Genomic DNA, 27,169 nt, shown 5'->3' on the forward strand with positions numbered 1-27,169 from the left:
TGATGCTAGAACTTCCAGCACTATATTAAACAACAGCGGTGACAGTGGGCATCCCTGTCGTGTTCCTGATCTCAGGGAAAAAGCTCTCAGTTTTTCCCCGTTGAGGATGATGTTAGCTGTGGGCTTTTCATAAATGGCCTTTATGATCTTTAAGTATGTTCCTTCTATCCCGACTTTCTCAAGGGTTTTTATTAAAAAAGGGTGCTGGATTTTGTCAAAGGCCTTTTCTGCATCGATTGACAGGATCATATGGTTCTTCTCTTTTTTTTTGTTAATGTGATGTATCACGTTGATCGATTTGCGAATGTTGAACCAGCCCTGCATCCCAGGAATGAATCCCACCTGATCATGGTGAATAATTCTTTTTATATGCTGTTGAATTCGATTTGCTAGTATCTTATTGAGAATTTTTGCATCCATATTCATCAGAGATATTGGCCTGTAGTTCTCTTTTTTTACTGGGTCTCTGTCTGGTTTAGGAATCAAAGTAATACTGGCTTCATAGAATGAGTCTGGAAGTTTTCCTTCCCTTTCTATTTCTTGGAATAGCTTGAGAAGGATAGGTATTATCTCTGCTTTAAACGTCTGGTAGAACTCCCCTGGGAAGCCATCTGGTCCTGGACTCTTATTTGTTGGGAGATTTTTGATAACCGATTCAATCTCTTCGCTGGTTATGGGTCTGTTCAAGCTTTCTATTTCCTCCTGATTGAGTTTTGGAAGAGAGTGGGTGTTTAGGAATTTGTCCATTTCTTCCAGGTTGTCCAATTTGTTGGCATATAATTTTTCATAGTATTCCCTGATAATTGTTTGTATCTCTGAGGGATTGGTTGTAATAATTCCATTTTCATTCATGATTTTATCTATTTGGGTCATCTCCCTTTTCTTTTTGAGAAGCCTGGCTAGAGGTTTGTCAATTTTGTTTATTTTTTCAAAAAACCAACTCTTGGTTTCGTTGATCTGCTCTACAGTTTTTTTAGATTCTATATTGTTTATTTCTGCTCTGATCTTTATTATTTCTCTTCTTCTGCTGGGTTTAGGCTGCCTTTGCTGTTCTGCTTCTATTTCCTTTAGGTGTGCTGTTAGATTTTGTATTTGGGATTTTTCTTGTTTCTTGAGATAGGCCTGGATTGCAATGTATTTTCCTCTCAGGACTGCCTTCGCTGCGTCCCAAAGCGTTTGGATTGTTGTATTTTCATTTTCGTTTGTTTCCATATATTTTTTAATTTCTTCTCTAATTACCTGGTTGACCCACTCATTCGTTAGTAGGGTGTTCTTTAACCTCCATGCTTTTGGAGGTTTTCCAGACTTTTTCCTGTGGTTGATTTCAAGCTTCATAGCATTGTGGTCTGAAAGTATGCATGGTATAATTTCAATTCTTGTAAACTTATGAAGGGCTGTTTTGTGACCCAGTATATGATCTATCTTGGAGAATGTTCCATGTGCACTCGAGAAGAAAGTATATTCTGTTGCTTTGGGATGCAGAGTTCTAAATATATCTGTCAAGTCCATCTGATCCAATGTATCATTCAGGGCCCTTGTTTCTTTATTGACTGTGTGTCTAGATGATCTATCCATTTCTGTAAGTGGGGTGTTAAAGTCCCCTGCAATGACCACATTCTTATCAATAAGGTTGCTTATGTTTATGAGTAATTGTTTTATATATCTGGGGGCTCCGGTATTCGGCGCATAGACATTTATAATAGTTAGCTCTTCCTGATGGATAGACCCTGTGATTATTATATAATGCCCTTCTTCATCTCTTGTTACAGCCTTTAATTTAAAGTCTAGTTTGTCTGATATAAGTATGGCTACTCCAGCTTTCTTTTGGCTTCCAGGAGCATGATAAATAGTTCTCCATCCCCTCACTCTCAATCTAAAGGTGTCCTCAGATCTAAAATGAGTCTCTTGTAGACAGCAAATAGATGGGTCTTGTTTTTGTATCCATTCTGATACCCTATGTCTTTTGGTTGGCGCATTTAATCCATTTACATTCAGTGTTATTATAGAAAGATACGGGTTTAGAGTCATTGTGATGTCTGTATGTTTTATGCTTGTAGCGATGTCTCTGGTACTTTGTCTCACAGGATCCCCCTTAGGATCTCTTGTAGGGCTGGTTTCGTGGTGACAAATTCCTTCAGTTTTTGTTTGTTTGGGAAGACCTTTATCTCTCCTTCTATTCTAAATGAAAGACTTGCTGGATAAAGGATTCTCGGCTGCATATTTTTTCTGTTTAGCACACTGTAGATATCGTGCCAAGCCTTTCTGGCCTGCCAAGTTTCAAAGGAGAGATCAGTCACGAGTCTTATAGGTCTCCCTTTATATGTGAGGGCACGTTTATCCCTTGCTGCTTTCAGAATTTTCTCTTTATCCTTGTATTTTGCCAGTTTCACTATGATATGTCGTGCAGAAGATCGATTCAAGTTACGTCTGAAGGGAGTTCTCTGTGCCTCTTGGATTTCAATGCCTTTTTCCTTCCCCAGTTCAGGGAAGTTCTCAGCTATAATTTCTTCAAGTACCCCTTCAGCACCTTTCCCTCTCTCTTTCTCCTCTGGGATACCAATTATGCGTATATTATTTCTTTTTAGTGTATCACTTAGTTCTCTAATTTTCCCCTCATACTCCTGGATTTTTTTATCTCTCTTTCTTTCAGCTTCCTCTTTCTCCATAACTTTATCTTCTAGTTCACCTATTCTCTCCTCTGCCTCTTCAAGCCGAGCTGTCGTGGTTTCCATTTTGTTTTGCATTTCGTTTAAAGCGTTTTTCAGCTCCTCGTGACTGTTCCTTAGTCCCTTGATCTCTGTGGCAAGAGATTCTCTGCTGTCCTCTATACTGTTTTCAAGCCCAGCGATTAATTTTATGACTATTATTCTAAATTCACTTTCTGTTATATTATTTAAATCCTTTTTGATCAGTTCATTAGCTGTTGTTATTTCCTGGAGATTCTTCTGAGGGGAATTCTTCCGTTTGGTCATTTTGGATAGTCCTTGGAGTGGTGAGGACCTGCAGGGCACTTCCCCCGTGCTGTGGTGTATAACTGGAGTTGGTGGGCGGGGCCGCAGTCCGACCTGATGTCTGCCCCCAGCCCACCGCTGGGGCCACAGTCAGAGTGGTGTGTGCCTTCTCTTCCCCTCTCCTAGGGGCGGGATTCACTGTGGGGTGGCGTGGCCCGTCTGGGCTACTTGCACACTGCCAGGCTTGTGTTGCTGGGGATCTGGCGTATTAGCTGGGGTGGGTAGGCAAGGTGCACGGGGGCTGGAGGGGCGGGCTTAGCTCGCTTCTCCTTAGGTGATCCACTTCAGGAGGGGCCCTGTGGCAGCGGGAGGGAGTCAGATCCGCTGGCGGAGGTTTGGCTCCGCAGAAGCACAGAGTTGGGTGTTTGCGCGGAGCGAGCAAGTTCCCTGGCAGGAACTGGTTCCCTTTGGGATTTTGGCTGGGGGATGGGCGGGGGAGATGGCGCTGGCGAGCGCCTTTGTTCCCCGCCAAGCTGAGCTCTGCCGTCCGGGGGCTCAGCAGCTCTCCCTCCCTTTGTCCTCCAGCCTTCCCGCTTTCTGAGCAGAGCTGTTAACTTATGACCTCCCAGACGCTAAGTCGCGCTTGCTGTCGGAACACAGTCCGGCCGGCCCCTCCGCTTTTGCCGGCCAGACCCAGGGGCTCTGCTTGGCCGGCGAGCCACCCCTCCGCTCCGGCTCCCTCCCGCCAGTCCGTGGAGCGTGCACCGCCTCGCCGCCCTTCCTACCCTCTTCCGTGGGCCTCTCGTCTGCGCTTGGCTCCGGAGACTCCGTTCTGCTAATCCTCTGGCGGTTTTCTGGGTTCTTTAGGCAGGTGTAGGTGGAATCTAAGTGATCAGCAGGACGCGTGGTGAGCCCAGCGTCCTCCTACACCGCCATCTTCCGGAACCTCGGTTCCTTCCTTTTTTACTCCTACTTATGGCCTTTCCTTTCCACTCAGAGTCCCCTTTGACGTTTCTTGTAGGGCTGGGTTAGTGGTGATGAATTCCTTTAACTTTTGTTTGTCTGGGAAACTTTATCTCTGTATGTTTTCTGTCTTTTTGTTGAGGGTCTCACTGAGGTCCTCCACTTTTCTCAAGTCCAATGAGTATCTTTATGACTATTACTTTAAATCTCTAACAGGCATATCACTTATCTCCATTTCATTTAGTTTTTTGCTGTGATTTTTGTCCTTTTCTTTCATTTGGGACAATCCTCTATCTCCTCGTTTTGTCAAACTCTGTTTTCTATATTTTAGGAAAGTCAGCTACATCTCCTGCTAAGTAGTGGCCTTATGAAGAGGTCCTGTAGTGCCCTACAGTGCAATATCCTCTGTTCACCAGAACCTGGCGTTTCAGGACGTCTCCTATGTGTGTTGTGTGCACACTACTGTTGTGGCTGAATCACATTTGCCTTCGGTCCAGTCATCTGCACTTGCTTTCTTTGTTGTGGGCAGTGTTTGATCCCTGTGTTGTTGGTGGGCCAATCTGGGACCACCTTGTGCTTGAGTTGGGGTCAGACCAGGTGTTTGCTAGAAATGCAGTAACAGCAGGCTGTAGGGCACTTTCCCTGTATTTTCCCATGAGAAGCTTTTGTTGGTGGGTGAGGCCTGGGGTAACACCAGGTGTCTGCCCCCAGCTCACTGCTGGGGCCGCAGTCAGACTATTACATGTGGTTATCTTCTCCTCTCCCCAGCGCAGGAATCACTTCAGAGTGATATTGGCCCCTGTTGGGGCTGCTTTGCACACTGCCTCATTTGTGGTCCCACACTGGATGGACCCCTGCCAAGGGTGTGTTGGGGTGATAGGTCCACAGGAGAACTCAGAGGTGACGCACATGGTGATAGGCACAGGTTTGTGCTGGTCCGGTGTGGGAAGGGACTTGTAGCCACTTTGGAGAACTCTTATCCAGGCCAAGTAGGAGGAGTGGGTCTGCAGGAGAACGTGGGAGTGGGGATTGCGTGGGGCACAGTGTTAGCAAATTAGGTAGAGAATGTTTGCACTGCGCTGGTTCCTGCAGGTGTCTGTGTATCTGGGCTGCTCTCACCAGCTCTTTTGTTCTTGCAGAAGTCTCCCAAAGATCCCTATCCCTCCAGCATACTTTCTAGATTAGTAAACAAATCTCCCTCCCTTAAACCCCAGACATTTTTCAAACTGCTCTTTCTATGGTGTCTCTTGGCAGGGATGTTTGTTGTGCTGTCTATTTCAGGGTAGGGACTCAGTTTCCTATTGCCCTCTGGCTGAGTCTCCTGAACTTTAAATATTAAAATTCCAGGTGTTAATCTCCACTGATTGTAAAAGTTCAGGAAGTCAAACCCTGTGGTTTTCAAAGCCAAATTCTATGAAGATTTGTCTTCCCAATGTGGGTCCCCCATGCCTGGGGTGCCTGGGGTGGGGTTTGCTCCTCTCTCCTTTGTGCTCATGGTGTCCCTCCCTCCCATAACATTCTTGCTGGTCAGTTTGGCTCCTGACCATGTCTCTGCCCTTCCCACCCTCTTCAATGTGGCCTCTTCTCTACATTTAGCTGTGGAAAGTCTCCCCACTCTTTGGGTTGTTTTCTGGGTTATTTACACTGATGTGGGTGTTATCTGGGTGTATCTATGTGCCAAGGAGAGCTTAGGGTACTCCTCCTCCACCATCTTCTCCAGAGTTGACCTTGATGGAAAAATCTTAATTCTTCTGGGGACACGCATTTAGGACAGTTAATATTTGATGGACAACCTGAGAGATGATGTATAGGTTTATTATGTGTTTGAGTCTGTTTGAGATATAAATGTATAGAAGTTAAAAGAGGGATTAAGTTCTTTTCATCTAAAGCGTATACTTACAAACATGCTGATCTGAATCAAGTGAAAGTAGATTTTGGCAACCAAACCTGGGACTGTCTCCTTGTTTGAATTATGCTCAAGTTAGGATTGGGCAGGTATTGCTGCCTGGAGCTTTGAAATATTTTCTTTACAAGGAGACACAATGACAGAATAATATCCTAGATCCCTTTTCTCAGGATTAAACTAGCTGGAATGGCATCTGGAACTAAGTTTGTAATAGATAATCAATTTCCAGTATAATGAAAAACATAGGAGACAACAGTAAATTTTGCATTTCAAGTTAAAGTATTGATTGTTCTCTACTGGAGTGCCCTCCCTCCTAACTTTGTGCCTTGCTGAGGGTCTCAACTTAAATATCACCTTCTCAGAGGGGCTCGACCTGGCTGTCCTGTCTTCCTTACAGGACCCCACTCTTGTCCTTCAGGGCTGCGGCACATGATGCTACCTACCGCCTGCCTTTTTAACCAACCCCCAGTAGTTGTTCAAGGCAGTGATGTGTCTGGCTAAAACGCAACAATTATCAACCTTCCCTGGGACAGAGACAGCAGTGTGACAGTGTCGTGGCCCAGGAGCATAGGCAGAAGCTGCTGAGGATGGCTGGGAAATGGCTGCTTTCTCCCCATCATTGCTGACTCCAGGTTGCTTCCTTCTTTATGGAATGCAGATGCCAGGCTTGGAAGGGCAACAGCCCCCTAGGACCACAAGAACAAAAGATACAGGCAAGGACTGCTGGAGCAGGAAGAGGGGAAAAGGAAAGAGCCTGTATCCCATGACATCTCTCTGCTTTAACCCAAGTTTCCCTACCTAACGTTAGCAACAACAACAACAAAAATTGTACATATATGTTTATGCATTTCCGTCATCAGTGCCTGTCTTCTTCACTAGACTGTGAACTTTATGAAGAAACAGACCATCCAGGTTTTTTTTTTGTTCATGACTGTGTACCCAGCACCTTGCACAATGTCTGGTGCATAGATTTTCAAAGGAGATTCTGGAAAAGAATGAATGATATGCAGCATTGTGGAGTGAGACATTTATTAAAACAAAACCATTTTAGCTGAAAGGTAAGAGAGAAAGTAAAATGCAGCAACACAGAGGCCTCAGTTACCGTGAGAATAAAGCTAAGAGTGAGGCAGAGACACTGAGACAGATACTGAGAAGGAAGCAGAAGCCTGAGTTCTCTCCATCTTCTCTTTCTGTAAACTGCCTTATCACTCAGATTCTACCCAGTGATGTTCTTTTAGTATAAGGGCAATAAAAGTGACTTATTTTCAAAATGTCCTTGCGGGGTGTATGGCACACACAAAATACATGCAAGGTCAAAAGAGTGACATGATAATGGTGGACACCTGTCTTTTCTTCCTGCACACCCCCTACGTGCACACACACACACACACACACACACACACACACACACAGATCTTGGCAAAAACAGTGAAAAGAAAAGGCTTCTGCATGACCCCTCTTTAGACAGTCATCTCTGACTCTCAAGAGTTTGATCCTATGGTCTGTGCTATGCTCCTGCTAAGGCTCCTTTCTTTCAGACAGGTCTTCCATTTCACTTTCTTTTTAAAGTTTATCTATTTATTTTGAGAGAGACAGAGGGAGAGAGAGAGAGAGAGAGAGAGAGAGAGAGAGAGAGAGAGAGAACAAGTGGGGGAGAGGCAGAGAAAGAGAAGGAGAGAAAGAGAATCCCAATCCCAAGCAGGCTACACACAGTCAGTGCAAGGCTTGAATTCACCCACCACAAGATCATGACCTGAGCCAAAGTCAGACACTTAACTGACTGAGCCACCCAGGCACCCCTCTATCAGACAGGTCTTAAGAAAACCCAGCCTCTGGCTTGCACCACTGATGTTACCAGTAGTGTGTTGAAACTCAAAGGTCCTGGAATTGTAACAGGTTTTGTCATGGGTCTTGGAATGATTTCAAAGCTGTAAAAACCCTGTGAAGTGCTGCACCAGCCTAACTTGTGTCCTGTCTCTACTTCCTGTCCTTCTCACTGGACCATCCGTGCTCTCCCAATGAGCTGCCATCTGAGACATTTTAAATTTCAAGTGGAGGCAGTAATCACTTCTCCCAAGGAACTGGTTTGCTTGGGCAATTGTAGATAATCTCTCAAAATTAAGAAGACAGGAATTGTCTGATAATGAGAGATGATATTCAAAATATCAAACAACTACTATGGCATGGATACCAACCAACTGGGAGGGACACAGCTGGTAACAATCAGTACTCCTGTTTAGGGCGCACCAGCTGCATTTCAACCTGCTTGGCTTGCTGCCCAAGCACACACACACAGCCGAGAACCGTAACACAACCCTGAGAAGTCATGGATACATTTTAGGATGGAATCCTGTGAACTGTCTCCACAACCTGCCTCACTTGAAGAGATCACAATCTGATACATGAAACAGATACTGTTTTTATAATTGAGTATGGACTATGAATATGCTTCCTAAGTTTCATTTTACTGTATTAATTTTTGTTTTGCTGCCTAATACATTGCTACAAACTTAGCAACTTAAAACAATGTAAAGTTGTTATCTCACAGTTTCCATGTGCCTGGACTGTAGGCATGGTTTAGCTTTAGCTGGGTCCTCAAAACAGGGTCTTATAAGACTGCAGTCCAGGTACCAGCTGAGTTTGGGGTCTCATCTGTGGCTTGGGGTTGTTTCCCAAGCTCTCAGGGTTGTTGACAGATTCATTTCCTTGCAGCTGTAGAACTCATGATAGCTTGCTTCTTTAAGGCTAGCATGAAAGCTTGTCTGATCTTAGGGAAGGCCTAAATCTCCTTTAAAAATTAGGTCAGGGATGCGTAGGTGGCTCAGTCAGTAAAGAGTCCAACTTCGTCTCAGGTCATGATCTCATGGTTCCTGGGTTTGAGTCCCACATTGACTCTGTGCTGACAGCTCAGAGCCTGGAACCTGCTTCAGATTCTGTATCTCCTTCTCTCTCTGCCCCTGCCCTGCTCACGCTCTGTCTCTCTCTCTCTCTCTCTCTCAAAAATAAATAAACATTAAAAAACTTAGGTCAGATCCACCCCCAAACAATCTCCTTTTGATGAACTCATAGCAATTCTGATTAGGGATTTGAATTATATCTGCAGAACCTCTTCATCTTTGCCATAGAATGTCACCTAATCACAAGAGTGACATCCATTGTATTCACAGATGTGCCCAAAATCAAGGGAAGGGGGTTATACAGGGTATGAACAGTAGTGGTGAGGAAATGTAGAGGCTAATTTAGAATTCTTTCTATTATACTTACATCAGTACTTTTGTTATGCTCTGGCGATCACAAAGTACTCTTTTCTATGAATGCAGATACTTGTTGCAAATTTAGGGCTGAATCATGTGCTTCCAAAATTGACAGAACAAAGTACAGGGTGGGCAAGACACCAGATGAAATAAGTTTTATTCTTGTGTTGTTTTCAATTATATTTTTGCCTTTCATAAATAATTTACATTACTTTCTTATATGTTAAGCAGACACCAGTGGGATTTTTATAGAAAATGCAAAATGAGGATAAAAATCAATAGGTCTAATCCATTCACAGCTCCAAGATGTGGCCACACTGCTTGTATATGGAGAAAATGCACCTGACGGAGTGTTCTGCATATTCACATGTGTATTAATGTGCTAGGGCTGCCATAACAGAATACCACAGATAGGGTGGCTTACACAACAGAAGTTCATCTTTTCATAATTCTGGAGGCTGGAATTGCAAGGTCAAGGTTCTGGCAAGGTTGGTTTCAGGTAAAGCCTCTCTTCCTGGCTAGTAGACGGACCCCTCCTTGCTGTGACTTCACATGGCCTTTCTTCCATGTATGTATGGAGAGAGAGAGAGAGAGGAAGAGGGAGAGGGAGAGGGAGAGAGAGAGAGAGAGAGAGAGAGAGAGTGTGTGTGTGTGTGTGTGTGTGTGTGTGTGTGTGTGTTCTGGGGTCTCTTCCTCTTCTTAAAAGAACACCTGTCCTATTAGATTTGGACTCACCCTTAGGACCTCCTTTAGCCTTCATTACCTCCTTAAAGGTCCTATCACCAAATATGGTCACATTGGGGGTTGGGGCTTCAACATATGAATTTAGGGGGACACCATTCAGTCCATAACAATACTCAAAATATCTGTGGACAGTGAACAACCTGGGAGATTTCCTGTTTATGACTACTACAGAAGGTGTTTTTAAATCACTAATCACCATTCAAATATGCACATATTCCAAGAAATCTCTCCATCCATTTTCTGTCTTTGAGTGTCTTGACTAGCAGTTTGTTTCCAAGGCAACAAAGATACATGTGTGCCCTGAGCAAGGGCAGCAGAGCAACCTCTGTCCCGCGGTTCTGACAGAATTACTGCCAACCATGCCCAAACAAACCAGTTGTATCATTTTTCCCAATAATGAGACAAGGAAGGTCTCATAGGTCTTCCTATAAAGAAAATACAACAGAACCATGGTTACATAGCCAGGGGTATGTCTCCCTCTGATGGACGCTTCGCCCTCTCTAATGAAAGGTGCAACTGTGTAGAGTGTCAAAACCTCTTCCACAGGGGTCAGGTATAATGTCAGGATCTGTGGTAGAAACTGTTTATAACCCAATATACCTTATCTCACTCTTCTTTTGGTAACTGAGCCCCTCTTTGAGAAATCAGTGGCAATATGCCCTGTGAAGAAGCTACACTTTCTATCCCCACCTTGCAGCTAGAAGTGATCAAGGCACCTAGATTATTGTCTGGGACTCATGAAAAGGCTTTTATGGAGGGAGCACATAGCCATCATGTCCTTGTCTGCACTCACCCCTCTTTCCTTTTCTTGTCTGCCGGCACTGTGCATTTGATGTCTGTAATATAGTAGCCATTCAGATGACTGGAACTTCAGGAACCATCTTGGATAAGAGTTAGCTTCAAGGAGGGAAGCCACATATCAAGGAAGATGGACCAAAATGTGGAACAAGTCTAGGCTCCAAATGACACCATGGAGCTTCCATACCAACCTTGGACTCTTGGACTCTCTCATGTGAAGAAGAAATAAGTCTCTACGACTAGCTGTGGAAAGCAAATTCCTGATACAAAATGTAGCATGAACATTTCAAAATGTCAAAATCACATTAGAAAATTGTTTGAATCTTCCATAAAATACAGAAAAATAGTGTGGTACAAGTCCTGAATGGGTTATAGGCAAGAGGAGATATTTAGCCTTTAATTCTTGGGGCCAAACAACAAAAAAAATCCAGACCGAATTAGACTGTATCCTTGCATTGTTTTAAACTAGTATTTGCCCTTTAGAAACTATCTACATTGATTTCAGAGACTGATTTAGAAATTTAAAACCATACGTGGTCTGAAAAGAAAAATATTAGGAAGCACTAGTATATATAATCCGGAGAGCTGAAGGACACATGTATGTATGTGTATATATGTATGTGCATGTATGGAATTACTATGTATGATTCCACCTTCCTTTTTCACAGGGAACCCTATGACTTTAACTGTATTATTTAATGTTTCTTTATGACTTTTAATTAACATTTCAATTTTTTTTCAGTACTATTGAGCAAGTTTTTGCCATGGACATGCTGACTACCAAGCAGAATAACTGGGATATCCTAAAATCACCCACATTTTCTCCCCCTAGTTTTGGGTAGTATGTATTCTTCAAGCAGAATTATGGAGAAAAGTATCAATATCATTAAAATTGCTCTTTCTTTTTTCTCTTTCTCTTTCATTCGATTCAACACTATTATATGTCTGAAACTGAGAAAAGTCACTGCTACCATGTGGTTTTGTCAAGCTGTGGAGCTCTGAGAACATGGGGTGAAGAGGTTCTGGAACTCAGATTTCCCTAAGGAATGTTACCACGTTGCTAAGCTTTGCAGTGTATCTTAACAACCAGGGAGCCTCCTGGGCTCTTTGTAGCAACAGTGGGAGAAACTGGAGGGAGACAGTGATATTCTACTGGATGCATTAGACATTAGGCTGTCTCTGCCAATTAAAAATTCCCAGCTCAAGTGCAAAAATTTAAGGAAATCAGTGACAACTCAGCATAGCCCCATTATGAGGCTTGGAGTGTATCAATAGCCTTGAGTTCCTGTGAACAAGATCACCTTCTTTAAAAACTGTCCTCAGGTATAATTTTAAATTCATCATTAAAATAATTTTCAAAAAGTTTAGGTATGATTTAGTTAATGGATCTCAGGTTCATCCTCTTTTCAAGACTATGTGAAGGCCAAATAAATCTGTTTTGTGGTAATGAGGTATTATCTTTTAAAGTAAACCACCTAAAAAAAAAAATAAAGTAAACCACCTGTCTTTGAGGAGATCATACAAATAAAATAAGCTGAGTTTGTGGGATAAAGACATTTGTTCTGTGGATAACATTCAACTTCATTTAACAAATACTGAACATATACTATGTGACAGGTATTGGGAATACAGAACTTAGACTAGACCATTGCCTGCTTGATTATGATATCCTATGGAGAGAAGCGGAAAATAAACACAGAAATGAAAAAAAAAAAAAAAGCCAGGGAATAACATGCACTTATGGAGATCGCCTAAGGAGAGTTAGGGATAGACAGTGATCCAGGCAGGGAAGATGGTGGGAACTACTTTAGAGAAGGGTAAGGAAGCCTTAGCCTTAGGAGAAAGTCTCCTGTAGGCAGAGCAATGAATGCAGTGAAGATCTTAGGGGCATGCCTTTTAGGCGAGGTGACCTGCAAAATGGTTCAGCATTCATCACCTAAATAACAATCTTTACATCTCTAGGAATTCTTTGTAACTTACAGCTGTTTGTTGATCAGATGTCATATCCTCTTGTTTTAAACATACATCTTACATAAGTGTTACTTTGGACTAAGATTATTAATATTTAATACAGATTGGCATATTTTATGTTTGTTAAAATTTTTTTTTAGCATTTATTCATTTTTGAGAGTGAGAGAGACAGAACACAAGCGGAGGAGAGGTAGAGAGAGAGGGAGACACAGAATCCGAAGCAGGCTCCAGGCTCTGAGCTGTCAGCACTGGGCCGGACGCGGGGTTCCAACCCACAGACCGCAAGATCATGACCTAAGCCAAAGTGAATGTTCAACTGACTGAGCTACCCAGGCGCCCCTAGATTTACATATTTTAAAAGTAACGATGACCAGATTTAGAACTACATGATTAATCATACCTCTGAAACTCTAGATTTTGAAGATTTTTTGTCATGTTAGTCTAAATAAAATTCAGTGACTTGCTAATATATAGGTAGATTCAAGAGGCTATAGAAAAGGAAATACTGCTCCCAGAAGTGCTTGCACGATTATCTGAATGACAAAGGGTAATTTTAATTAGATTTTCCATCAGTTACCACTGTACAGGTTTTTCTCTTCCTCTTCAAGGCAAAAGCAGAATGCTGGCATCACAAGTAGAATAGAATTATAAATGGAACTTGGCTACTTTCACTCAGCACATCTTTTTGGACATAGCCAGGAGGGCTCCACCGAGGTTTTGCAACACAGTGAGGCGAGACCCAACATACTTACTGATAATAACTAAAACGCTCATGTTTAGAAATTGTTTAGCTTTTAAAAGGAATTAATAAAAGAAGGGTAAGTTTTCTAACACACCTGTTGGCGTTTAGTTGCGATGACATGTGCCTACCTGTTTGGAAAGATTGGAGTTAAAACCTGTTTATACAGCTCCTGTGAGCAACAGTTACTGACACACCATAGTTGGGGTGATTGATTTTTTTTTTTTTTTAGTACTTTGCTCTACCACAACTGTGGAATTCATTCTTTAAAATCTGAACATGGGATGGCGATGTCTTTCTTCCGAACATCACCTGTCATGTGCATCAGGTGGGGAAAGAAGGCTGAGAACTGCTGCCCCATATTATACAGCAAATACCTACTAAGCTAAAATAGTGGAAACAGTGTGTGTGTGTGTGTGTGTGTGTGTGTGTGTGTGTGTGTTTCTTTGTGGTGTTTTTTGTTTGTTTTGGAGTTAAAAAATACCTATTATTTATCACAAAACTGTAAATAATTCATGGCACATGACAGAAGTTATTATAACTGATTTCGTCTACAGAGTCCGTCCATGATATGTATTGACCAATTTTGCATTGATGGGATGCTCTAATATTGGTTCAGGAAAATGTTTAGTCACTTCATTATAAAATAAATGAGATTTCTGATTCTCTAACAAAGATTATGCTTGTTTATCAACAAGTAAATTATTTTCTGGTCCTCTATTAATTCCTTATTTTAATAACATGTTCTTTTCATGTTTCTCTTGCCTTTGGGGGGAAAAAATCTAACCTTTTGTAGAAGAATGAATGATTCATTTGTTTAGAGTTTATGTCTTAAAAAAATTATAGCCCCAAATCAATGCTTATAATAAAGAGAAATCTTTAAATAGAGAAATATTATTTTAAGCCAATTCATGAACTTTGGAAAGATATCCACTAAAATCAATGCAAAATGTATTATCAGTCAGTTAAGGAGTGTTAAAATCTATATAGGCAACAAGTGGAAGAGAAAGATGTGGGCCATCATTAATAGCAACTAAAATAGTTTTGCTTTTCTTCAGGCTTGAGTTAGTTTCTTTTTTTGTTTTTTACATTAATAGACTTTATTTTTTACAGTAGTTTTTAAGCTTGCAGAAAAATTAAGCAGAAAGTACAGGGAGTTCCATATATCGCCCCTGCCCAGTCTCCCCTATTATTCACATCTTCACTAGTGTGTTACATTTGTCACAATTTATGAACAAAAACTATACATTATTATTAACTAAAGTCCATAGTTTACATTACCATTCACTCTGTGTTGTACAGTTCTGTAGCTTTCAACAAATGCATGATGTCATATATCCACAACTACAGTATAGAACAGTATACTACAGGCTGGTTTCACTGTGCTAAAAATCCCCTGATCTCCATCTATTCATTATTCCCCCACTGTCCCTCTAGAACTTCTGGCAACCACTGATCTTTTTACTGTCTCCATAGTTTTGCTTCTTCCAGAATGTTATGTAGTGGGAATCACTCAGTGTGTAGGCTTTTCAAACTGGCTTCTAACAACATACATTCTAACAACATACATTCTTCCATGTCTTTTCATGACTTGATAGCTCATTTCTTTTTATTACTGAATAGTATTCCACTGTATGGAGGTACTACAATTTATCCATTCACCTATTGAAGGACACCCTGGTTGCTTCCATTTTTTGACAGTTATGAGTAAACATTCATGTGTAGGTTTCTCTGTGGACATGAGTTCAAATCCTTTTGGGTAAACACCTAGGAGTACAATTGCTGGATCTATGGTAAGAGTATGTGTAGTTTTGAAAGAAACTTCCAACCTGTCTTCCAAAGTGGCTGTACCATTTTGTGTTCCCACTGGCAATGAGCGAGAGTTCCCGTTGCTCCACATTCCTGCCAGCATTGTCAGTATTTTGGACTTTAGCCATTCTAATAAGTGAGTAGTGCTATGTCATTATTTTAATTTGCAATTCCCTAATGATAAGTGATGTTGAGTATCTTTTTATATGCGTGCTTATTTTTCATCTGATAATCTTCTTTGATGAGGTGTTTATTCACCTTTTCACCTAGTTATTAATTTGGCTATTTGTTTTCTTAATGTTGAGTTTTAAGTGTTCTTTGTTACTCTGGATACAAGTCCTTTATCATATATGTGTTTCAGAATATTTTCTCCCAGTCTGTGGGAGACATTGTTTTAAGAACTTTTGCAGGGAAAAATATAGTTTCACTTTTCTTCAGGTTTGAGATAGCTTTATTTTTTCATTATTAGATCACTTGCTAGAACAATTCAAAGTACAACTTTGTCCAGACTTTTTCATTTATCTAATTTCTGAAAACTTAAGTGTAAGTCAGACTTTCAACAGTACATAATGTATATTGGATTTTGTAAAATTTTTAATGATATATGTGGATAAAATATTTACATATTGCCTGAATCCCTTTGACATTATTTCAAAACCTCCAAAAGAAACAATAAAAGCCACAACATCAGGTAATTAAATTTTCTGTAATACAAAAGAAAGCCCTATAGCATCTTTTAAAATATAAAAGCAAGATGAATTCCAGACTTCTTGAAGGCACTGTTTTTTTTATAAGAGGAGAAAGAGTTTTCTTCACTGTTTATTGACCTTTAATACCAGAATTTGAAGTATGTCATTACCCTTCAAATTAACCTAAGAAAGGATTAATGAGGGTAAGACACACCCAGTAGAATAGCTGAACATTCTAGCTGATGTCTCAGTCAATCTCATCAGGTTTCAGATGAAAAAATAAAAATCTAGGAAATAAAATAATTGATCCATGGTGACTTAGCTTGTTAATGGAAAAGCTGGGACCATACATCTCATTTTAAAGTTTCAGTTCACTTTAACTTGAAAGTTAACTTGAAAGTTCCACTCTCCAAATTGTCTATTGTACCCTTTTCCTCCAATACAGATAAAAAATGAATTTACTGACTTAATTGTGCAAAAGGTCCCACACAGAAAGAATGAGTAAGGCTATAGTTTGGGTTACACAAAGAGGCTGGAATTAACTCATTATTTATCAGGAACAATAAGAAAATATTTTTTATTGATAGATAATAGTACTTTATGAGTTCAAATATTTTAACATATTTTATTTAGCCTAGAATAGTTTTAGAATTTATGAACGTTAGGTATTTGTGGTAACAGGACTGATAACATATACCATACACTCTGAATGTATACCATGGAAAACTTGAACACAGATTCTTTGGTCTAAAAAGTAGTCAATGAACTAAAAATGTCTGCCCCAACAAAATCTTGAGAGCAATTTCTAGAATATGGACATATTTTGATGCTGAAAATTATTCTGACCAGAAAAACTCCCTGCCGTGGTTAGAAATAAAATATGAATTTCCTAGTCCTGCTATCATGAATAAGATAGCTACGTAAGATAGGAAATATACAACAAACACCAGAAAAAAACCCTTCTTTATATTTCAAGATAGCATGCCATTTTTTTAAAGTTTATTTATTTTGAGAGAGAGAGAGAGAGAACATGAGTGGGGAGGGGCAGAGAGAGAGGAAGAGAGAGAATCCCAAGCAGGCTCCAGGTTGTCAGTGCAGAGCCCAATGTAGGGCTCAATCCCACAAACCATGAGATCATGACCTGAGATGAAATCAAGAGTTGGATGCTTAACTGACTGAGACACTCAGGTGCTCTAGTAATATGTTATCTTTAAGAAAGTTTGTTTAACTCTTTCCTATGTTAGTAATCCAGAACTTTCCCCCCACATAATTGTAAATTCCCTAAGAGCCATAACATTATCTTTGATCCCTTAGGCCTATGACACTTTAGCTATCTAATAAATAATTCCAGAGTGATTGAAAGAAAATCATTAAATAATACTGAAAATTACAAACAACATGTCAAATGTTCTCCAGTTTATCAATTGTAGGTACAATATCATTCTTTTATCAGATTTACCCCCCTTATTTTTAGGTTTTACCATCCTCTCAGAAGATGATACAAATTTAAGAAGGTGGTTTTCTAGGGGTACCTGGGTGGCTCAGTTGGTTAAGCATTGGACTCCTGATCTCAGGGTTGTGAGTTCAAGCTCAGCATTGAGCTCTGTGCTGAGGGTGAAGCCTACTTAAAAAACAAACAAACAAACTGATTTTCTTAAAGTATAATATGAAAGGTCTTCATATGTATATTATATCATAATATGAAAGATGTATTCATGTAAAGCATATTTGTGGGTATTGTATTTTAAAGCTATCATTTTCATTTACTATATCAAAATTGATAACCTGTTATTTTTATGTTGGTAAGCTAACAAAGTGACCTTAAATGTAACTAAATATAGAGTGTATTTTAAGCTTCTCACAAATGTTTTGAATTTTCCAGGGAAAAATTCTTTGCTTCCACCCATACCCGAATTCATTTCAATGTTTACAAAAATTTAATCTGAAAGTATAATAGCCTCACATTGCTTTGACAAGGGAAACAACTCAGCAGTGCAAGCAATGAAGAAATATTTGATGTGTAAGAAATGTCAAGAACCCCTCATCAGAATGATTGTCATTTTATGATTTCAGGGTCAGAGCACCTCTGGAAGCGAAGTTACCAGGTAGAACCCCAAGACATTTTGTGGCAACAGTGGAGAGGGGCAAACCAACATCCCGAGAACATGAGCCTCAAGTCCCCAATGTCTGCTCCTCAGTTTGAGAGCAAATGCAGCCATATTATGGCTAGAAATGGAGGTTGTTTTCTAGTCCGGCACACCCCTCATCCCAGAAGGGTGTGCCACATCAAAGGTAAGGTGACTCAAGGTCCTAGAATGTTTCCCTTTCTCAACATTTGGGCTACTTGATGATTCTGGTGGGTAAGCACAGGGATACCGTTCAAAATATGTAACCAATAGGGAGGCCCAGGTTTTGAACATCAAGACCAGATGCCAGCATTGGAGTTAGAGCAGAGGCTTACAGGCATCCTCTGTGCCAGGCATTAACCCGTGGTTGGGAAAGGGACTATAAATTTGGTCCCTTCTTGAACTTCCTTCCTCTCCTCTTGCAATACTTCCCTTGATCTCATCACTTTTTTTTCTAAATATTTTGCAAAGTAAGCTACTTCTCCCCATGGCCATGGTTCTGGCTCCATTCTAGGCCATTCTTATCCCTTGGTCTGAGCACTACTTTTGCAATTGCAGCCTTCTAACTGCTCTACTTCCACCCCTGCCCTCATCCAATCCACTCTCCTAAGAACAACAAGAAAGATCATATTAAAATGTAAATTTAACTGCTTAAATATCCTACTCAAAATCCTTCAGAGACTTCACATGCACTTAAGATAATGACTATCTTGACATAGACTAAAATGTTTCCTATGATGTATGTGGCCTCTGCCTCTTTTGACTCATTTCCTATCAATACCTACCCACCCGTCTTCACTGTACATAAACCACACTGGACTTGCGTAAGTTCCTTGAACACGTAATAAGACTTTTCCAACCTCTGGATTTTCACTCATACTATTTCCTCTTGCCAAAAATTCCCTTATTACTTGCTGTTTCTCATTTTTCAAGTTTCTTGAAATGTAACTTAAAAGAGACATTCTGGGCTCCATATCCTCAATCTAAATTAAATTTCCCTATGTTATATTCTCATAGTATTCTATCACAGCAATTGTCTTAAGTCAGGTTCTCTGGAAATAGACTGTAGTATGGAGAACTGTTTGAAGGAGATTTACTGGGGCTGCTCTCAGGAACAACATGTATAGGAGTCAAGGGAAGCAGGATTTAGCAGAACTTGAGCTGTGATACAGATACAGTAGAGGTCTCAGCCAGCCCCATAAGGAGCCATGGATGGCTTTGTAGAGGTATCTCAACTCGAGGAAAGGGGGTAAGGCCTTTGTAATCCCCACCAAACACTCATTGGTCAAGTTCCCATCGTGCATGAGAACTATCTTCAGCTGGAAGCAATTCCCAGAAGGGACTCAGCATGAGCCATCAGTAGCTGACACATCTGTCAGGTGGACAGATGAGTGTGCGCATCCTGAAAGCATGGTTTTGGGTAGATGCCCCTCCACAGTCATTGCAGCTCGTGACTAAATATTTTTATTTGATTATGATCAAATACCTTCTGCTAATTTGTGAGCTCCTTGAAAACAGAAGACATATCTGTTTTACTCACCACTTATTTCAATTTCCCAGAGTGGCTGCCACATGGGAGGTGCTAGGTAAATTTTTGTGTAAGGAAAGAAGGGAGCTTAAATTATACCCAGGTAAAATTTAGAGCCTCTCATAGATTTTTAAACAGAGTTCATGTTCTACCTCAGCTATCTAGTTGTGTGTCCTTGAGCAAGTGATTTCATTCTTTAAAAAATCATTCTAGCTGTATTATAGAAAGTGGAAGAGGAGCAGGGGCCTAACGAGGGGTTGGGAGATAAGTTAAAAGATGGACTTAGTCATCAAAGTGAAAGGGATAGAGAATGGGCCAGGGCAGAGTAAGCAGAGAAGTGAAGGCTGAACTTTGGGGCAGAGCAAGAGGAAAAGCTTAGGTGAGCAGCACAGAGGAAAAAAAAAAACAAAACAAAACATCAGAAGGTTATGAGATAAACCAAGATTCAATGAGAATGGCTGGGGATGATCATCAAAGACAAATTCCTAGAGAAGATCAGGAAAATGAAAGCCAAGAGAAAGCAAACAGATATTACAATAGAAGTCATAGATGAGCTCGAAATCTATTGTTGTGGCAAAATCTGATGAAAGAGTTTTTCAAAATCCACATGAGAAAACCATTGCATTTAATTGGAACTTTTTTTTCTATGAAGGCAAATACTACCAAATTGAGTGTAATATTTTTTCTGACTTTCAGATACTTGATATATAATATATAATTCTTGTATATGTTATTTCACATTCTGCCTTGAATATCTTATACCTATAATTACAGCATAAAACTGTTGGCAGGCAAGGGATGGAGTTTTATGCCTTCAAACACCCTACAATGCCTACCACAAAGCCTTGCTGATAGTAATATATGTTCACATATAAATATATGTTCAATTGAATAGAAAATTTTATTGGAAATCTTTCAAGGATATCCATGCAAATTCTAGAAAGCCTAGTAACTGGAGTTGGATGAGAAAGAGGAGAGCAGCAAACTGCTTTGTTTTGGCTGTTAACAGCCAGTGCTTTGAGCCCATACTGAGTAAAAGGACACTACAACTAGTTTCACTAGTTTTACGCCAAAGATAATTCTTATAGTCCATTTTACCAATATTCAAATGTTCTAGTCTGTTGAGATCTAATGTTATTATCAGTGATAAATCTTTTAAAAATTAAATCATCAGTATGTTTGTTCAGGGACGCCTGGGTGGCTCAGTCGGCTGAGCAACCGACTTTGGCTCAGGTCATGATCTCACGGTTTGTGAGTTCGAGCCCCGTGACGGGCTCTGTGCTGACAGCTTAGAGCCTGGAGCCTGCTTTAGATTCTGTGTCTCCCTTTCTCTCTGCCCCTCCCCCACTCATGCTCTATCTCTCTCTGTCTCAGAAATAAATAAACATTTAAAAAAATTTTTTTTAAAAAGTTTGTTCAGTCTAAGAAATGTCAAGTTAAAGTCTCTATTTGTGATACATATAGGCACTCTGCTAACAACACAACACAAGCCAGTTTCTGCTCACAGTGTAGTTTGGAGGAGATATAAATAGAAGGAAATAATTATAATACAGTGTGTTATGTGCAATAATAGAAGTATGGTGAAAGTTGAGGTGTAATACAGAGATAGGAAAATTACTGGAGGAGTATCAAGAATGCATTTCACGGAGATTTGATTGAGAGATACATATGATAAACATTAAGGAGCAACAATTAGTAGGAGTTGGACCTTTATTGGATTTGGGAATGGAATAACAAGTCTAGAATTACTACCAGTTTTTTTTAGCTTGGTTGACTGGGTGGATAGTGGACCAACTATTAGTCTTGAGCATATGGGAGGAAGAACATATATAGGAGGTAAGATTAAAAGCTTCATATCAAACATGTTGTACTCGATGTGCCAATGGAACATTCAGGAGCAAATGACCAAGTAGAGAAACGGATATAAGGACTTGGAGCCTAAGGACTGGATGAGTCTATAAAGTAGATTTGAAAAGCAGGAACATGTAGGTTAAAACTATAATGTTATTGCTCAAGAAAGCAAAGAAATGCCAAAAAACCCTGAAAAACACAGGGATGTATAGACACAGAAAATCCAGAGAAAGAGACTGAAAAGAAAGGGAAGAGATGCTGGGTTGAAAAATGTTGTCTCTGAAAATGGAAAGAAGTGATTTTAAAGAAAGAGGGAACAGTAAATGGGGTCATCCATAGAAAGGTAAATGCATGTAAGAGATGAAAATTTTTCATTTAATTTACAAACTAGTGATCTCTACAACCTCTTCTATCACATAGAATAGAGAAAGTTTGAATTTATAGACCTGAGGATATTAAAATCTTACATTTGCTTGGCAGAGGTTTTTGAGCTGTGTTCTGGAGTCTTAGAAATCTGTGCAGGAGACAAACATGGAGTAAAATGTGCTTGAACAAAGGACACAACAGCCAAAGAAATTTGAGTGTCACTACTGCATAGAAAAAAAACATTATATTTAGTCATGGGATTAAATGAGACTTTTCTTGTTTCCAGAACTTTGGCTAAAGCCAAATTTCAAGATCATTTGTGCATGACTTGCTAAGAGGTGATTTAAAAACTGGCTCTACCATGGTAGCTTATCTCCAGGCTCTTTTGCTTTAGAGAAGAGTAAAAGTTCATGAAAAGGAAAGAGAGTGAGGATTTCTTTGACAAGAGTCTTTGGGGTGCTGTGTACTCCCCCTCCCCTCCATGACGAACAGTAGTAGCTGCCTTCACCGGTACCTTCAGGGCTTTCCCAGGGGACCATTTATGGAGAACGGAGGGTCTAGAGAGGAGACTGAGATCTCACTGGCTAGCAAGATCCTTGCCTGTGCTGTTCCTGGTCTGCCCTGTACTGTTTCTGCAGTGGAATATGGGGAGACTATTCTTGGGGTGAACTTGTTCTGTATCTTCTATGCTATGGAAGACAGAGAATGGTGTCTGATTCTCTTCTAAAATCTAAAGACAAGAGCCAACTGGAGCTGCCTGAAGCTAGCTATGTCAGTGGCACAAAGACTGGGATTAAGTTGCTCTCCCACAGAAGACTAGGCAAAGGGCCTTGTTTCCTGTGGGCTAGAGTGGACACTCAGGAGGAAGCTGGTCAAGAACTGTCTTACAGGTACCCAGCCCAAGAGGACTAACCACTATAATAGGACAACTCCAGCCAAAAGAGGCTGGTGACATTTTGCCTGGTGTGAAGGTGGGAAGGAAGAGATGTTAATAATTTTCTGGTAGGTACATTATCCATGACTGAACAGTATCAGAGATTTCCTCAACCAAGGGTCTCCAAAGAACCCACAAAAATGCCTCATGAGAGAAAGAGCCAGCATTCCTTCTCTGTCTCACAGATCCACTTTCATAGATGCCTCAACACTAAATTAAAACCATTCGGCAAGTAAGACTCTGTGTCCCTTTAACCATTCCTTCATCTTCCGCCCCAACTCCAGAGGAGCTGGAAGCAGTGAGTGGGGAAGGGAGAGTGGAAGAGCAACGTGGAGGAAAAACAGACCACACCCCCACTCCCCTGCTGGTCTGTGGAGGCTGGGTCATCCTTGGCCTGGAGAGGATGGTGTGAAATGGAATACTAATACTTTTACAACACCAGCTATGCTGATAGTAAATATTTTTGGCATCTTTGGTGGAAAGTTTTGTACACAATAATGATTATTGCAGTTACTTATTATTTTTAAATCAAATTTTAAAATAACAATTCTAAACCTTTTTGTTTTAACATTTAAAATTTAACTTAACCCAATATTAGAGCACACTCATCAACTAAGGAAACAATTACCTTGGACAAAAAGATAAAATGAGAGTATGTTCTCATTAAACTGGGGCTGCATATTAGAAAATTAGATAGGAATGTGATATTTGAATCTTCTGGTGACACTCTCCCACAAGGTGAGTCCCTCATAATTACAAAGGTAACAGAAATTTGATGCCCTATAGGGGGAGCTGGTCATTCCTAGGCCCAAAACTCCATAACCTAATTCTCCTGTATATTCAAAGCAGTTAATGAAACTCCCACCAATGTTGTCCTAATCTTCTTCACTGCTGGGTTGAGTTTTACATTTCCCTGACTAGCTTTAAATCATTTAATATTGTCCCATTTGACTCTGAAACCACTTTAGTGCCCTTCCACTTTCTACATTTCTGGGTAGTTCTTTCCCAACTGTTGGATAGATAGAATCTGAATTCTTTCGTATTATGTATCACCATTTTTTAATTAAAGGAGATAGCAGAGAAAATAAGGATTTTCCCCTTGATTTGTCTTCATGTTAATATTTTATTTATTTCATTTGGTAGGCAGTTTTTCACCATACACCTGGGCCAATCACTATCTCAGGTGTTTAAGATAAAATGGTAAGATGTGATGCTATCTTTAAAAATGTTATTCTCATTTCTATATGGAACCAGTTACTATCAGTAAAGTTCTAAGTATCAGACTAAATAAAAGCTTTATATTTGGCTGTGTTATTCATTCATTTGATAAATAATCATAGAGCACCTACTTTGTGCCAGGCACTATTCTAGACACTGGGAATAGAGTAGCAAACCAAACACACAAAATCCATGCTTTCATGAAGCTTACACTCTAGGACAGCTCAGCCCAGCAATGTGCAAACAGATATGACAAGGGACAAATGCTATGAGAAAAATAAAAAGGCATAACGGAACAGAGTGTGAAGGGGTGCATTTCAGACAGGGGTTTCAGCAAAGACATTTATGATGTCATTTGAGCAGATAGGTAAGAAGGGGGGACTGATAGTACTAGAAGGAAATTTAGAAGAAAATGGGCACAAAAACCAAAACAAAAAACAAAAAAACAACACTATCCAGAAGCTTCTTGTGCAACTTCTTGGAAACAAGACAGCTGCCTATTACTATCTCTCACAATTCACGGATTAACATCGAGCAATGTCCTGTACACCCTCATTTCCTAAACTGTCCGACACGTCATGACATAGTGTTTACACGGAAAAGAAGATATGTCTATAATTCGATATATGACCCAGAAGCAAATAGCTGTTACAGGAGAGTGAAGGAGCCTAGAAGCCTTGGACATGAGGAAGGAGTTTGCTTTGCACTGCTTTTTCCTTCCTTACCTCACTCATAATCTACCTCCTCCTGCCTCCTGTTCCTAGCTTATACAGCTGTCTATATCTTTTGCCAGTACGAAAAAAGAGCCAGTGTATGTCTTTTAGGAGGCCTTATTATATTGAGACATTTTGGATGCTTTCAAACGTCTAAATGTACTGTTCATGAAAAGGGCTAACATAATCCCGCTTGGTCATTATCAAAACTTGGGAAATGAGGCGTCTGTCTGGGATAGAGGCAGATCTATTCCACTTGACTCTCCGACTAAGATCAAAGATGTGAGCCTGGTTCTCAAGGCTAACGAGATGGCAGAACATTTCAAGGAAGCATGTATTGCTAACATAATTTGCTACACTGACTTTCAAAGAATATCCACCTAGCATTCATTCATACGATTTGGAGTCTGACATCTTATATACACTTAATATAGAATTGGGAAATTACTGATCATTCAGAGAAAACCTGCCAAAAACCTAATCTGTTTTGTGTTTTTTTTTTTTTTTTTTTGGTCTTTTTATCCTTACTCAACTAGGTTTGAATAACATTCCCATCTGTACTGTGAATGATGATGAGAACTCACTGGGAACATTGTGGGGTGTTGGCCAGTTCAACCACTTAGAGAAGGATGAGACACCATTTGCCAAATGCGGTTACCCACCCAGCACTGCGACCCTGGAGAGTCCTGTCAGAGAAGTCACACCGGCCCCAAACCATATCAAAATGCCCCCTCGGCCTCATTCTGGTGAGTCTCTTGCAACTAATGAAATCTTTCCTGAGGTCTCCTGCAAACAACCAGAGGTGGTAGGGGGGATAGTCTGTATGATTGCTAATATAACTGCAGCGATTTTAAAATATAGCAGCTAGCATAGCTGCAGTGATTTCTCACTGTGAAACAGGTTATTCATTATAAAATTTTTTTATTCTTCTAATCTCATTTCAGTAGCCCAAGACATATTTGGTGTGGTTCTAGTCTCTAATTCCAACAAAAGTAGCTTAAGAGATACTGAAAATGAATGTTTACCCAACATGATAGGGAACCTACTGCAGACAAAAAGTGAGTCAGGGAAATGCAGTAGGGATGGAATTACATGTTTACATTTCTCCCTGCTGGATGGCCAGCTCCTGAAGGTCAGGGACCAGGCTTATTCCCTTCTGTGTTTCTGGTATCCTTGGTATCTCCCCAGGTCCCAGTACAGTGTTTGATCTTCAGTAAAAAAATTTTAATTAAATAATGTTTATTGAATTGAAATGAAAAGGGATTAATCAACAGAACACCATGATGACTATAGTTCACAATACTGTCTTGTATATTTGGAAGTTATGAAAGTAGATGTAAAGTTTTTCAGCACAAGAAAAATATTGATAATTTTGCAAGGTGATAGTTAACTACACTTAACTGTGGTGATCATTTTGCAATATATACACATATCAAATCACAGTGTTGTACATCCTGCACTATCATATTTTAAAAAGCACAGCATGGCAAAATCTAAAGGGCTAGGTAAAATAGAAGGAACTCTGGGTATTGGAAATTGCTTCCAGTTCTCCTTCTCTTGTCCTGTACAGTTACCTGCCATTATTAAAAGTTTCAGGGCACCTGAGATTGTTTTGGTATAGTGCGGTAAAATAATATTGTCTTTCAAAAAGCTACAGTAAGAGGCATCATTAGTAGAGTACTTCCTATGTGATTCCATTCTAAGGTCTTCACGCTTGCTAACTCATTTCATCCTTTCAAAGAGTTCCTCTTCCTTTCCACTAGCAGTAGAGAATAAAGCCCACACATTCCACCTACTGTCGGGTGTTCCTTCCTATACCATAAAACCCAGAAACTTAACAGTTAGGTTTGCAAGAGTCCCCTAATGGGAGTTAAGTGTTGCCACCTGATCAGATGTATATTTCAGATGTGGGGCTAAGGTCATCGTTTTGGTTGCTGTCTGCTCTCAAGCATGACTGGAGACATGGGGTTTTCCTGCTGCAATATCCCAGTGTTCAGATGCTGGATTTATGGGTGTCAGATGCCAAGTCAGCAGATACGGTGGCTTTCAGATTGCAGCATGTTCCAGTGCCTCATCTTTAGCCTCAGTGATGTGACAGCAACTCAAGTGTCAGTGGCATCCTGACTCCCCTTCTCCCCTCCCCCCCCCATAAAGGCTGTGCCCCCTGGTGGGCCAGGTGCAAGACGTTCTTGAAGTGATTTGTGAGGGTCAACGCCAGAGTTCACTGCTCCAGCCCTTCCAGTGATGTTGCAAATACCGCATTCCCTGTCTTATTTACATTTTTGCTTAAAATAGAGTGGTTTCTGTTTCCCCGAAGTGAACACTACCTTAATAGACCACCACCCATAACTTTGTTCTTCCTACTTCCTGTTCTCTTCTGGAGAGGTAACTTTACAATGGTTTTCTCTCTTCAGCTAGAACTAACGAATTCAGTTACTGTTGGGAATATGCACAAAATCTTTGCATCTCTTAAGAAATTGTTTCTGTTGACTATGTAAAATGATAGCATTATTTACAGAGAATATAGCTTTATTTAAATTAATGCAAAATGAAATTAAGCAAATATTTAAATGGTTTAAAGTGATTTAGTTAGATGATGCTATGAAATG

At 40.2% G+C, this 27,169-nt stretch overlaps 1 protein-coding gene across 2 annotated transcripts in view; it reads left to right on the forward strand.

Annotated features, from left to right (window-relative positions):
- The first annotated feature begins 11,640 nt into the window (after positions 1-11,640).
- CB1H4orf17 (chromosome B1 C4orf17 homolog) overlaps positions 11,641-27,169 on the forward strand; it is a 41,013-nt gene continuing 25,484 nt past the window's right edge. Inside the window, exons 1-3 of one of the 2 annotated variants that reach the window (XM_049630916.1) lie at positions 11,641-11,939; positions 17,898-18,116; positions 25,097-25,306. In XM_049630916.1, the coding sequence (XP_049486873.1) occupies positions 17,990-18,116; positions 25,097-25,306 (337 nt within the window). In that variant the 5' untranslated portion in view covers positions 11,641-11,939; positions 17,898-17,989. The remainder of the gene's footprint in view (positions 11,940-17,897; positions 18,117-25,096; positions 25,307-27,169) is intronic. The other variant, XM_049630917.1, reaches the window with a different exon arrangement.

This window comes from Panthera uncia, chromosome B1 (genome assembly GCF_023721935.1).
Source record: "Panthera uncia isolate 11264 chromosome B1, Puncia_PCG_1.0, whole genome shotgun sequence".
NCBI lineage: Eukaryota > Metazoa > Chordata > Mammalia > Carnivora > Felidae > Panthera > Panthera uncia.